The 13,997-nt window shown below is 45.6% G+C and overlaps 1 protein-coding gene across 1 annotated transcript in view; it reads right to left on the bottom strand.

Moving 5' to 3' along the window:
• The window catches only part of MTHFD1 (methylenetetrahydrofolate dehydrogenase, cyclohydrolase and formyltetrahydrofolate synthetase 1), a 42,308-nt gene extending 29,086 nt beyond the window's left edge, over positions 1–13,222 (bottom strand). Inside the window, exons 1-7 of the mRNA XM_084270578.1 lie at positions 13,147–13,222; positions 4,435–4,519; positions 2,058–2,117; positions 1,410–1,463; positions 897–1,033; positions 659–759; positions 183–319 (exon numbers count right to left, since the gene is read on the bottom strand). Coding sequence (XP_084126704.1) covers positions 183–319; positions 659–759; positions 897–1,033; positions 1,410–1,463; positions 2,058–2,117; positions 4,435–4,519; positions 13,147–13,187 — 615 coding nt within the window. The 5' untranslated portion in view covers positions 13,188–13,222. The remainder of the gene's footprint in view (positions 1–182; positions 320–658; positions 760–896; positions 1,034–1,409; positions 1,464–2,057; positions 2,118–4,434; positions 4,520–13,146) is intronic.
• Positions 13,223–13,997: the final 775 nt, after the last annotated feature.

Here is a 13,997-nt window from a genome sequence, read left to right as displayed (position 1 = left end):
GCCAAAAATAACTAGGATCCTATTCCAGCAGGAATATTTACACAGCCATCTAGTGAACAGGACTGGGAAACTGGTTTGGGTGAAAGATGACCCATACCAAATGACTCAGAACAGCAATGAGCAGCAGGGACTGTTGGCTTGCAGCTTGTAACTACAGCCTCATGCACCCATCCTGTCATTACCTCCTCAGCCAGCGTTGAGGTCTTCGAGTGGCACGTGGTTACTGTTGCGTGGTTCCAGAGCAGCAGGTCATGCATGGGAGCACCGACAATCTTACTGCGACCAACCACTACAGCTCTTTTGCCTGCCACCTGGACACCTACACCGCAGGGAGTTAGGAGAAAGTAAACAACAGGTCATTGTGTAATCTAATACAACCTAACTCAAACAGCTCTCCAGTCTTTTGGTCAGCTGGAGTCTGGCTATGGTACTTCAGGGTGTTGTTTTTCTTCTGGGTTGTGTGGGATAGGAAATTGGAGTTGGGAGGGAGGAAGGAAAACCCCCTTTAAAACTAGCTCGTTTCCCATCTGAAAAAGCAAAGATGAAATGTGGCACCTCCAGAAAAGTTTCAATGTCAAGCACAGCCTTGCCAGGTACATAATTCTTCCTCTTACTGAGGACTACTGCACTCATGAATAATGGATGGGAACCTCCTTACCTGTCTGCCTGATAAGTTCCATGCATCCTTTCGGTGTACAGGGAATAAAGCAGTCTCCAAGGTCCCCTCTGGAGAGTTTCCCAGCATTGATGCTACTCAAGCTGTATTTTGAAAGAATAAAGGCCAAGTAAGATTCTTTGCCTCACAATTACTATTCAAAAATAAAAATTAATTAAAAAAAAAAAGAAGTTTCTTTCTGGAGTAGCTGTCATGCTCTCCAGGGATAAAGTCAGTTTACCCATCTACATCCTTCTCAGGTGCAACAGCATTGGTTATTTTTTCTGTATTGATGGGTTTATCAGAGTCAAGTGGCAGCTGCACTATAAAGCCATGAACAGCAGGGTCTCCGTTCAAAGATGCAATGCACTTCAGGACCTACAAGGGAATAGAGACCAAAGACCTAATGGCTGATAAACTGAAATATGACTGATGCAAAGGAAAAAGCACAACCCTGTCTGGCTTAAAAGAAACGTACAACATGTTTAGTTTTTCCACCCAAGAGCATAAATGACTCACATTTTTTATTTTTAGAAAAATACCTGTTAAAGTCCCTAAATTTTACATTGCAGTGTTTTAGTTTCCCTTTAAAAATAAAATCTCAGTAGGTTCCAGTTCCATTTTACATGATTTTATATCTGTGGTCAAGAAAGCAGCCTTATTTTTTTTATAAACAAGAGAACAAATAAATATAGGTTAATCCCTTGAGAGACACTAAAAATTATGGGGTTTTGTTACTGACTACATCACTTACGTCAGCTTCTGTTGCTGTGTTTGGCAGTTTTATGTGATTGGCACTGATCCCAATCTGCAAAAGACAATATGAACAAATTATCTAATTTCTGAATTGACATCAGGGATTGATCTGGCTATTCTGTCAGTCCAGCCCAGTCACAGCTACATTGTGTCATGTTTCCCAGGTCTATCTCCTGTTCCTCTGCCTACAGTCCTATTACTTGGAAATAATCATCAATGAGAAGCAAAAAAACCCCCAAAAATATAAAAAAACCCCACAAATATAAAAAGCTCCTGCATTCCCAGCTCTGCTGTAGCTTGTAACACACCACTGCTGACAGATGCAAGGCAACTCACTGCATCAAGTCACGGTAAGGAGGGTAATCTCATGGTACAGGTCAGGAAAGATGCAGCACCAGCACTTCAGGCACATGTAATCTAGGTGATGATCACACAAGAAGTTGCACCAGCCCCACTGTTGTTACCCCACTGAACTAAGTGTCAGGTAACACTTCCTTTTAACCAAAAGTTCAGGCCAACACTGGTTTCTCCAATACAGGCAAAGCTTACACACTACTCTTTGATTAGCATCTGTTTTCTTTTTTTCATATTCAGATTTGACCTACTATAGGAGGGTGGAGAGAAACAGTAAGAGCTTGGCCGTTACCTCAGCAGCAGCCTTCAGCTTCATGTTAATGTAGAGGTTCGAATCATCCCGATTTCCAACCTAAGGATGAAAAGATAGTTGAGTCACACTGCAGATGAGAGATCCAGTCACAGGGTGAGGTGGGCTTAATCCTCAGCTTCCTCTGAGCTACAACTAGGAGACAAAAGTATTCTTGAATAACTGTAAAACACACTGATAGAGGCTACTGGTAGCCAGCAGGAAAATGTTCTTTGAAGAAGCAGTTCAAGACAAGTTGTCTGATCTCCTGCATAAACACTATTTACACCTGTTGAAAAAACCTTAGAAACACAAGTGTTCTCCCACAGCAAAAAATACTGCCTGCCATCTCAGCTGAGAAAGTTAAATCTCTAGCTAATTAACATGATCAGCAGGTGCTGATAACATCCAATTATCTGATTAAGGCTTTCAGAAAAGTTGGGCCTCTGATACCCAGGAATCTTAATTTTATGCACATACATGTGCCTTGATGGAGAGATTTCTTTCACTGCTGTTTTGTACCTTGAGAAATTTCATGCCAAAGAAAAACCAGTAAGACAAGAACAAAGTGATGCACAAAGAGAAAGCAGCAAGTGGAACAAATGCCTGTAGTTTTTGGCAGCATTGGGTGATTACAGCACAACTGTGTTCCAGAAGACTGCTTGTAACATCCAGTATGCTTTGTTCAAGGTAATATTCCTTGTAACCATAAGAAAATGGGGAGCAAACAAGGAAAAGCTGATAAGCAAATTCTGGGAACCCCATTCCCTGGTACTTGGTAGCTATCCCTGGTTCTCACACAGATCACAAACTGAAGGGGTGACCGGATGACCTGGTCATACACCGGTTTTCTTTCTAGGGTTAGACAAAGGGTTGCCTCCCCTTTAAAGTCTGCCTCAGGAAAAGGTATGCCTCATACAGGGCAGAAAAGAAGGAAGAGAGCAGGCATCAGGAGATGTCAGCAAATAGACTGCATATATTCTGCAAAAGAGGATATTCCTGACAATGGCAAACAAAACAAAACATTAACTGCTATGTTCTTTTTGCTCAGAGGACACTGGATACCTCCTAAAAAGAGAGCAAATATTGTGTGGGGTGCTTCATATCAGACACAGCTAACTGTCCTGACTTAACTGAAAAATAGACAGGAGATGAACTCCAAGCCCAGACTGTTTGGGAACTTAGAAAAGTGTCAGAGAGCCACAGAGCAAACAGGTTGTAAAAGACTCTACCCAGGTTTGAAGAGAACACGGGCCAACCATGAAAAAAACCCCAGTAACACAACAAGACAAGAGTTTTCTAAGACAGTTCACAAAGTCAGAACTTCCACCAAAACATCCCTTACTAAATTTAAATAAAAGAGCTTTCTCCTTTCTTCTAAACACCTGAAGACAAGTTTTCTGTTGAGATGGTCTTCTTAAAGCTAACGTAGACAAAAAACAGAGAAAACCCCACACCACTAACAATTTTTTTCCTGGCACTGAAAAGGAGAAGCATGTTTTTTGTGTACTATAGTGATCTCAGACTTGGAATCCAGAGACAGGCACCAAGAGCTCTTCAAGAGCCCAAAATACGGAATAAGAAGAGAAGTCACTTCTCTAAGCAGCCACTTTCTGTCCATCAATCCTTTGTGGCCACACATTACATGCCACTTAATACTACTGGTTCCCTTCTGATCTAAGCACAGAGTTTCCAATTTTTTAGCTGCAAGGGATAAAAAAAAGTCGCTTTAATTCTGCCAAACACAGGCCAAACCCTGTACTGATGAGTGCTTTTTATCTCTGCAAGTGTTTCTGTGCAGACTCTAGCACTTACTCACACTTCTGACAGACAGCAAATTCAGTAATGCAATTTTGACCCATCCCCTGCACTCAAAGGCTTCTTGAACAAAGGTGGTTTGGGTTGGGGTGTTTTTCTTTCCCCATCCTTCTCCCCTTCTCTCTCCACGCTGTGATGTAACAGCAGATCAAATGCCTCAATAAACACCCCGTTTCAAAGATTTCTGGTACAAAAGCATTTCTGAAAGGTGACAGGCTTTGAGGATCACACAGCGCAGAGACTTGGAATAGAGTCTGAAAGCACTGCTTCCTCTTAATAGGCAAAAAAATGCTGACTTTCACCATTTCAGAAACATTTCTGAAACCATTTCAAGGAGCTGCAAGAGTCTGGTTAAAGAAAACCCACCCCAAAACATTGATGGGCCCCGGCAATTGGGGAAAAGACATCACAGAACTGTGTTACCATCCCACAGGAAACTACTCTCCTAATTCCTTATAAAATGTTGCCGTAACAAGGGAGCTTTGAGGAAGCTCATCAGCTGTGCACTTACCACTGCAAAGCAACAGAGATTTTCTGTAGCTGTCATTAAAGAAAACAATACCTGCAAAATTGCAAGTCCTGGTCTGAAGCCTGGAAATTTCTCTTTCATCTCAACAACTTGCTGCTTTAGTCGCTCTCTCACTTGTCTGCAGAGGTGGAAAAAAGCACATAGTTAACTACAGGGCTGAATTCTCAGACAGTGGTAAGTCAGGAGTTGAAAGGATGACAGATGGGCAGACTGAAAAACACATACTTATGCCCCATGTACACAGGTCCCAGCAATATCCAAGATTAATGTCCATAAATCACTAAGACACTTTGGAAATTTTATTCAAACTAAAAAAGTATATTTTAAATAAGCCCAGATTGTGCTTCCTCACCTTCTTCATGGACTCCTAAGATACAAGGGTAAAAAATGCACCAAATTTGCACAGAAGTTCCTGGGATTTCAAACTACCTGCTGAAAAACAAATCCTCTTTCTACATATGCCATACCAAATCTACCTGCCTTCCACAGGCACCAGTCAATACTGTCACACATGCTGTTCTGGTAAAAGATGGTGAATCTACAACAGTAAAATTCTGGATAATAGCTAAAAAAACAGGAGGTACCCAAAGACACAGCTCTTCTGCAGTTGGTCAGTAAGTGTTCCTATTTCCTGTCTGCTTGGCCTAACCTAGGCTGGGTAGGCTGCAGTCCTATACCCACCTTCCCATCTCCAGCCTGCTTCTGTGCCTGCTGCTCTCACTCTTGGGAGACAATGCCCCCAGTCCAAGAGCTTCCAAACAAGGCACAGACTTTTCCACGGGAGCAGGAAGGAGAATGGGAGGTGGACAAAGGTGAAATGGTAAGGAACATTAGCTAAACCCTGGTACATGACTCAGGTCAACTCTTCAGTGAAAATAAGTTTAAGGATAGAATTATTAAAAATAAAACTTTTAAATGGAAGCATGAGAAGATTCAGTGACAAGCCAACTCATACCCAGTTTACAATCCAATGCTTTAGTGATAACAGATACCCATCACTGATAAATTAGTCTCACACAGCTCAAAAGCCTCTGTTAGCACCCTCCCCAGCCTTATACTCCTCTCTGATCTCTCAATCACTGTCCGGCCCCATGTGCACAATCCTTCACCAGGGAGGGTGGTAGGGAAGATCAAATTTCAAATTCAAAATTCTGCCAAAAGCCTGGATGCAGTCTCAGCACCACTCCTCACCAGAGGCAGTCAGGGTTCAGAGAGAACTGACCAACTGTGAGCACCTGATGGGCTCATGGTGCTGGAAGGAGTCCGTAACACTTCACTGCAAATTTAGAATATACTCAAAGGCAAAGGCTAGGTAAACAAACCTCACCAGACATCAAAGGCTGGTAACAGGTCTGTCTTCCTCCACGTGATTTCCAGCCCGTATCCCACCCACTATTCTCAAACAGAAGAAAAGTCACCACCATCCTGCATAGCAATGCATACTGCACTGCTCCAAACAACCTGCTGTTTAAAACACAGATGGTTTCCTTGTGTTCATCTACCCTCAAATCAATACCACAAGGTCTGCTACTTTCCAACTGGAATCAGACTTCCCAGACTGGAGGAGCTGCTGGTGGTGCCACTTCATTAAAAATGTGGACTTAAGGGTATGGGGACAGAGTAAGTGGCTGATGCTGAGTGGGAGGCTGCAAGGCCTGCAAATACAGGAAAATTCCAGGATGACAGACAGCTAGTGAAGCCAACTCTACCCTGCAACTATGAACTCCAAATCAGAAATGCCAGAGGCAAGAAGAAAGGGAAATGGGAGCAGTACATGGCTCTGCTGCAACCCAGCAGCACTGGTCCCAGAGGATGGTTACAGCTGGCCCAGCCAGAAGCAACCCTAAGGCTGTTCTAAGTCCCATTTCTGGGAACCACAGAGACCCTGCTGCTCTGCTCCAACTCATGCACCTCTCCTGATGCATTCCCAGTCATACAGTCAGAGCTCTGCTGCACCTGAGGAGTGGGGTGAGAGTAATTAGAGGTGTTTGTGTCTGGCCAAGCTGTTCAAAGTCTCTTAAAGAAGTTGTTTTCAATTTTACTTAACAAATTCCTAAACCTTCTTTAGCTGTCACCTCTGTAAAAGACTTGACACAAAGACTGGCTTGCTATATGATTGTTTTCTGAACTATTCAGCACAAAGAATTGCTAGAAGAAGGCTAAAGTGACAAAAGTTTATCTGCTGGGTGGCAAAATCATGAACTGCCTCGCCTTACATTCCAGCTGCAAGGGCCTAGAGAGAAACACCACATCTACAGCTAGAGACATAACAGGGCCTGGGCTCACAAGTGGCCCATAACAACATGGCAATCTCGAGGAGCATCAGAAATCCACTGCACACAGCTCAGGGGGCTATTTCTGAGAACAGCCCCTGGTGTTCCAGTAAGGCAGGCACAGCACTTGTTTGCGGCCTGCAAAAACAAAACCAAACGCCAACAAACTTGAAATGCATCATCATTTAGGACCCAGTGAGGCCCTTATAAGCATCATCACTCAACTGGAAAGGGTTCTCATGTCCGAGTTTTACTTTTAATCCAGTCTTCTTGGTGGAAGACAAACAAGCCCACCTGAGAGTCTAGCTCTGAGTGCCTCTCTGAGGCAGGGCCGTGGTGTGCTTTCATCCCCAGCAGCCATGACTGCTCACGTATCATATCGCTGGCACGTTCTCTAATTAGGCACTAGCTCACTTCCCCTTCAGCTACAAAACAAAAAAAAAAGGTAACACCTACAGAAGCGTGGAGTGGTGCTGCCAGCACCGATTTGCTTTAGGAACCTCGAATCAAGAAATCACTTGTTAGACAGCCACCTAGTGTTAAATACTACAGCTCTCCAGTTGCCACAAATACCACAGGCACAAGGTTTGAGAGGAAAAATAATGGAAAAATAAATCCTTGCTTAAATTCAGCAGATTAAAAAAAGTCATTATAAAATCATGTTTCCAGGCCAGCAGTTATTTTGTGATACAGTTTGCAAAATCCTATTACGGACTTCAGGCCTTCACAAAGATAAAAGTTCATATTGATAAATCAATCCTTTTTTCTTTTTTTTTTGTTTTTTTTGACACTAGCTGTATGAAAATGCTTTTAAGTCTTCAAACATAATTTTGCAGTTGTAAGTGGCTGTTTCCCCAAAAGCCTACCTCCTCTGACGCTAAGACCCCCGTGCCAGCACATCTGTCCATAAACACACACTGCAAACAAGGGTCCAGGGTCCATACAGGTTAAGGACAGCACACAGCTCTGAGCACACAGTGCAAAAGCCAGCTCCAAAGATTAAAGAACTTGTCAGCTTTTCTTTCTCTGGATTGCAACAGTGAGCTAAATAGAAATTCATTAAGTGAGTTTCACAGAATAGCGAAGGACAAACCACGCTCCTCCAGCTCTGCTGTAAATGGAGAGAGCAGCACAGCTCCCACATCAGTGCCTCCTCAGCAGACCCCATCACACCGATGGGATTATGTACATTCAGTAGACTGGGTGGCGAACATACACATCGCCACACTGAAGATGACATCAGGCTGTGTTTCTGTCCCTTCTGTGAGTAACAGTGAGTGAACATGGCTGAACATATGAGCAAGGAAGTACCTCCTCAGAGACAATGATGCTCTAACAGAGGCCTGCCTCCACAGAGGAGGGTTTGGCCTCACTGCCTGGATCACAGATTCCCCAAAGGTTTCAACAACATGCATCAGAAACGCTCCTGCTGCAGCCCTCCAGAAATGGCCATGCGAGGCTGAAGGTCCTGCAGCATCCACGCCAGAGTTGTCCCTATTGCCACTCCTCCTTGCAGCCTCCAGCACTTTTTATTGCTACCATGACAAACAGTGCAGGGTTGCGGACAGGGGACAGTGTGGAGACACAAGCTGATCCTGGCACACTGTCACAATCTCCTAGGAGAACAACCTACAGCCTTCTACCACTTCTACACTCCTGAGGTTTTTAACCACTCCTTTAGTTGTGTCAGCTCAAATACTTGCACAAGCACTTTTCAGGCCAGATAAAGGCATGAAGATGCTTTTGCTTTTTCAGATTCTTTTTCATCATGTTGAGAACATTGCAAAACTACAGGCTGGGCAGAGAATGGATTAAGGGCAGTCCCGAGAAGGATTTGGGAATGCTGACTGATGCACTTGCAGCCCAGAAAGCCAACTGTATCCTGGGTGAAGAAGTATGACCAGCAGGTCAAAGGAGGTGATTTTCCCACTCTGCTCCACTCTCGTGAGATCCCATCTGGAGTACTGCATTCAGCTCTGGGCTCCACAATGCAAGAACATGGGACGGATGGAGGGAGTCCAGAGGAGGGCCATGAAGATTACCAGAGGGCTGGAGTACCTCTCTTGTGAAGACAAGCTGAGAGAGTTGGGTTTGTTCAGCCTGGAGAAGAGAAGGCTCCAAGGAGACGTTATTGCAGCCTTCTAGTATCTGAAGGGCTACAAGAAAGCTGGAGAGAGACTGTTTACAACGACACAGAATGACAGGACAGGGGGGAATGGCTTTAAGCCGAAGAAGAGGAGATTTAGATGAGATATGCAGAAGAAACTCTTCTCTGTGAGACTGGTGAAGCCCTGGCTCAGGCTGCCCAGAGAAGCTTTGGCTGCCTCCTCCCTGGCAGGGTTCAAGGCCAGGCTGGGTGGGCCTTTGGACAGCCTGGGCTAGTACAAGGTGTCCCTGTCCATTGCAGGGAACTAAATGTGCTTATGTTCCTATCCAACACTGTTAATTCAAGGAGGGCTACAAAACAGCCAAGCTGAAGAAGTAATCATCCATAGGTGACAGGATAGGCAGCATTTGAAGAACTTCTCAAATGTGGCTGGCTGCCAACAGAACAGGGTTTAAATTTCACACAAACGTTAGTCTTTAAAACGTAAGACAGAAGAGTTTGCCCCAACTTCAGTTATGATACCTTAAGCTATCACAACCAGCTTCCTGTGGTGCAACACCAATCACACCAATCATGTCTGCATCCCCAAACCACACACAACACTCAACTGTGAGGTGATTTAATCAGAAGAAAATCCAGGAGAAACAGATAAGGACTCAATCCACCTTTGTAGGGCTGCAAGCACTCCAGACAATACTCCAGGCCATGACTACAACGGTCTGTGTTCACAAAGAGTGATACTGAGTTTTCCTCTTTCCACAAGGAGCACGTGGCAGTTCCCTAAATGTTCCTTCCTTTAGGACTCCCCCTTTCTATGTCACCTGCTGCAGACATGCACAGATCACAGCGCTGCGGCCCTGCTGTCCACCAATGTTGTCTCCTGGCTTCTAACCTCCTTGGAGCAGGTTGCCATCTTTTTTTTAATTCTGTGTCTATGTAGCACCTAACAGCAGGAGCTGTTGCTCATATTTGGGGCTACCCAATGGCACTGAGCAGTACTGAACCACACAGTTCACTTTGGCTTAGCACACCCTCCGGAGCATGCTGGGGCAGGCATACTGGGTAGGGTCTGGTAAATGAGATCTCAGAGACTGGTGAATTTTTTTTGCATCCAGACTAGATTTAGATGGTTTCAACAGGAACTCCTAAAAAACTTTTTGAGGTCCAGTTTGAAAAAGCTGATGTCTTGCCTTACTGCATTGCTACCTCCAATTATAAGCTGAGCCTGATCAGCTTATCCGGGTATCCAATACTTTAAAGATTCTTTAAACTCAAAGCACCACCTGGCCCTTCCCTAGGGGTTGGGGGGGCATCTTAAGTCTTCCCTGCCTTCATTCATCCAGACCAGGAACATTGGTCCATTTCAGATGCTATCAACCAATTCAAGGGGTTCCAAATCTGGGCTATTTCAGAAGATAAGGACTGAACACACCGCTCACTGCAGCAGACATAAGCTGTAAAAAACAGCCACTACAATGTTTTGCTCTGAGTATCTATTTCAGACACAGGAACAGAGTCTTTAGTTTGAGAAAACACTAGAAAAGGTTGAGAATACTGTATTTTGATTCCGTCCAACCCTCCATATTCTGCATACCTTAAAGCAAGGTTTCTCTGCCTCTTACTAGTCATTCTTTTACTGTAGAGTTACAAACTAACTCACCTTTTGCAACTCATTTGCCACTGAGGCAAATTTAACTTAAGGCAAAATTACTCAACAGCCAATCAGAGTAGAGGAAAACCACTCTGAGATAACCAGCCAGCTCAGATTGATGCACGACACATCCAACACATTCAACACATTTCACAGACTGTCCAGACACAAGAGTGTGTTACTAGTGCAAGAAGCAGCCTTAGTGAGAGCAGCATTAACAAAATCCCACAGAAGTCTGCTGCCCTGTATGTTCTCCTGTATGTACTCCTTCTCATGCACAATACAACCACATTTACTATCCTCCCAGGATTACTCAAACCCACAGAAAATGCCTGTTTGAGCTTTCCAAGAATTTATAGGTGTGAATTAGCTTTATCTCCTCACCAAGTCTTCCTTATTCATAGGGATCAGAAAGCTGAATCTCTCTCAAAGTATGTTTGTGAAATAAGTAGAGTGAACAAGAATGCCACTATCTACTTGATTTGTGTTTAAATAACTGGCATGACTCTGAATTGGTTTTGGGTTTTTTCACCTTTCTTTGGGAAATGGGTGCTTGGTGGCAGAAGCAAGTTCACAATACTTAGTTTTCATTTACACCATATACAGAAACACAGAGTTAAGCAGCTGGAATGCTACTTGACTGATTCACCTCATTTGTTAATATCTGACCAACACCTTTCTTGAACAGACAAAAACATCCCCTACAAGATAGCAGCTGACAAGATCTTCCAGTTGATGTCAAGTCAGAAACACTGCCTTTCTGCAACAGGCACTTCAGTTGAAAATTCCTAGAAAAAACACATGCCTATCACTTCTGCTGCTGCCAAGCTGGGCCTGGAGCTGAACTCTGGTCCCACAATTCTCTAGAGAACCTAGAAGAAATGGGCAGGTATCTGCAGGGCAAAACCCTGTTTATCCAGTATCACCTTCTCCTTGAGGAAAAAGCAGAATGATGCAAGGCCCATTCCTGTGGAGTACACAGTGGTTTTACTACACTGGACATAAATACAGTGGAAATAGAGGAACTGAAGGAGGACAACGGTACAGCTACAATTATTTTTTCATTCTGTGTTCTCTTCAGGTCAAGTTTTGATGCCTTTGGAAGGCAGGATTCAGCTAAACAGCTTACAGATGTGCTGGACAATAAGCAAGTCTTTATCCTGTACGTGTATGTTAAAAGCTTATTCCTCTTCACAGGTATTTGCAAGTCAGAGAGGTCCTCATGTCTGAAAACACCTGCTACTGTAGTACAGAAAACAAACAGAATTTTTTTAAAAATCACAAATCTGAAATTTTAAAAATCTGTACATTTAAAGAAAATAAGTAATGCAACATGAACTGCCAAAGAATCTTGAAATTTTAAGGTAAATGCTCAGAATTCCCTCCAAAACACAGTCACTGTACCTAAGCTAGCATCTTTCCAGATTTCCAGTTGCTCTAAAACTGCCCCTTGAAAGGATCCACTATACTTCAGGGGCACATTCTATACCAGGAAAAGGAAACCTGTAACAGGCAGATCATTAAGTACCATTATCACCACACATAGGCCCTGCAGAGCGTGCTTGCCAAAAGCATGAGGAGTAAGGAGTCACACAAGACTGAGAGACTGCAACACCCAAGATGTGCTGGCCCAAAAATTACCAGGTAAAAATTATTCAGGCAGCCTTTCATGGTGGATATTCAGATTCAACGCACAGTAAGCTTACTTTTCGGAGATGCTCCACTGTCAGTTAGATGTAGATGTGTTATACATAATAGTACATAGGACTGAGTCTAATAACTTTTCCATGATTATTTTAGAACATTTAGAATTTACCCTTCTGTCTGAATTCCCTGGTCATGGAGAGGAGGTACCCAAGAAACCTACCTAACCAAACCCTGTTTGCACACAATATAACACAAGTGTTACCCTTTGCTAAACACTGCATTTTCCTAGGGTTAGGGAAATTAATCCGGACATGTATGCACAGCAGCAGTAGGAAAAATAAGCAAACTAAAAGACACGCTGCAGGGTCACCTATACTCAAAGAGTTTGCCAGCTAACTAAAACCTGAAAAGCACAAGAAAGCCTCTTCCTTCGGGGTCTGATGGATCTTTCAAGCACCTTTGGCAGGACACCTGTGAAAACACAGACCGATGCCTGTACGGGATGGACACAGACCCCATACCTTAAGCACTCTTTCCTAACTCCTGCTCGTAAAGCATCCCAGGAGCAATGAGCGTGCAAACCCCATACTCCAGCCAGCCGCTTCACACCTGCCTGGATACTTATGCTGGCACAGGGATGCTGAGCGATCACAGCTCTGCTGGGCTGATGCCGGCCCAAGCACACACGCCGGCTGGATTCCCTGGGGGGGTCAATGCTGCCCTGACAGTACTTCACCTTTAATATTACCTTCGTTAAACATCTCCACACCGTTTCTAGCGAGGAAGAAGCGAGCTTGGAATACAACGAGGTGACAAAACTTCGGGGTGTCCCCAAACAGTTTCATCCCGGCAGCCAAGCCGGAGTGAAGACCACCACATCCCCGCTCCCCCGGCCAGCGGGGCTGGGTTCCCCGGGACACCCCCCGCACGCACCGGTTCCCCTCCGGACCGCAGCCACCCCGAAAGGGCGCAGACCCCGCGCGGCTCCCCACGGGGCTTCCCCGCCGGAGGAAGCCCCCGCCCTGCGCATGGCGGGAAGGGCGGCCGCCCGGCCCCCTGGTACGTACGCGGAGACTGTCTTGCCGCTGAGGATCTCGGCGGGGGCCATGGCGAGGGCGAGGAGGCAGCGGCCGAGCACGGCGGGACTCCTGAAGCGTCTGCGGGACACGCTACCGCCACCACTGCCCTACTCTGCGCCCCACGTGGCCCCAAACTTTCGGCAACCCACGGCGCAAGCGCTGCCCCCGCCCCCGGAGGAGGAAGGAGGAGGGGGGTGCTGTTGCCTGAGGCGGCTGTGCCGCGCCTCCTCCCCCGTCCTTCCCGCCGCCCCGAGGCGCCTGGTACCCGCCCGCCACGGGGAGCAGTCGGCTGCCGGCGCTGGGAGCGGAGGGCGAAAGCTGCCTCTGGAGCTCGGGCAGAGGAGTGTGCGGCGGTGGGATGTCACCCGCCGCTGCTGAGGGGCTGGCAGTGCTGCTCTGCTGCTGGTGGGCCCTGTGCAGCGGATACCTGGCTGGATCTCTACGAAAATGGCAAATCTGCCTCAGGAGAGTCAGGGTTTCATGTCCTGGGGCAGCACTGCGGCACTTCCCAGAGGTTTTGCTGAGGCAATTCAGGATCGCAGCACGTCTGTTCAACATAAAGTCACCACCCCTGGGAAGAGGGCAGTGAAAAAGGAAGGGGATTGTGGCCTGAAGTCATCAAGAGCGAAAGAAACGGGTTCCTAATGGTTGCCTCTAAGGAATGAACTTGGAGTAGGCAGTCCCATTAGGCTGATGGAGGTGTAGCACCCTGTCAGGTCCATGCAGGCCTCCGTGTGTACTATTATTTACAAGGCTTTTCCTTGCCGCGCAGGCCAGCTCAGACATTTTAGGCCCTTGTTCAGAGTTGGCAGAGTTTCAGGGGATTTCTCAAACAGAGC

Source organism: Gallinula chloropus, assembly GCF_964237585.1.
Source record: "Gallinula chloropus genome assembly, chromosome: 14".
NCBI lineage: Eukaryota > Metazoa > Chordata > Aves > Gruiformes > Rallidae > Gallinula > Gallinula chloropus.
This window is presented reverse-complemented; position numbering and strand designations above follow the sequence as displayed.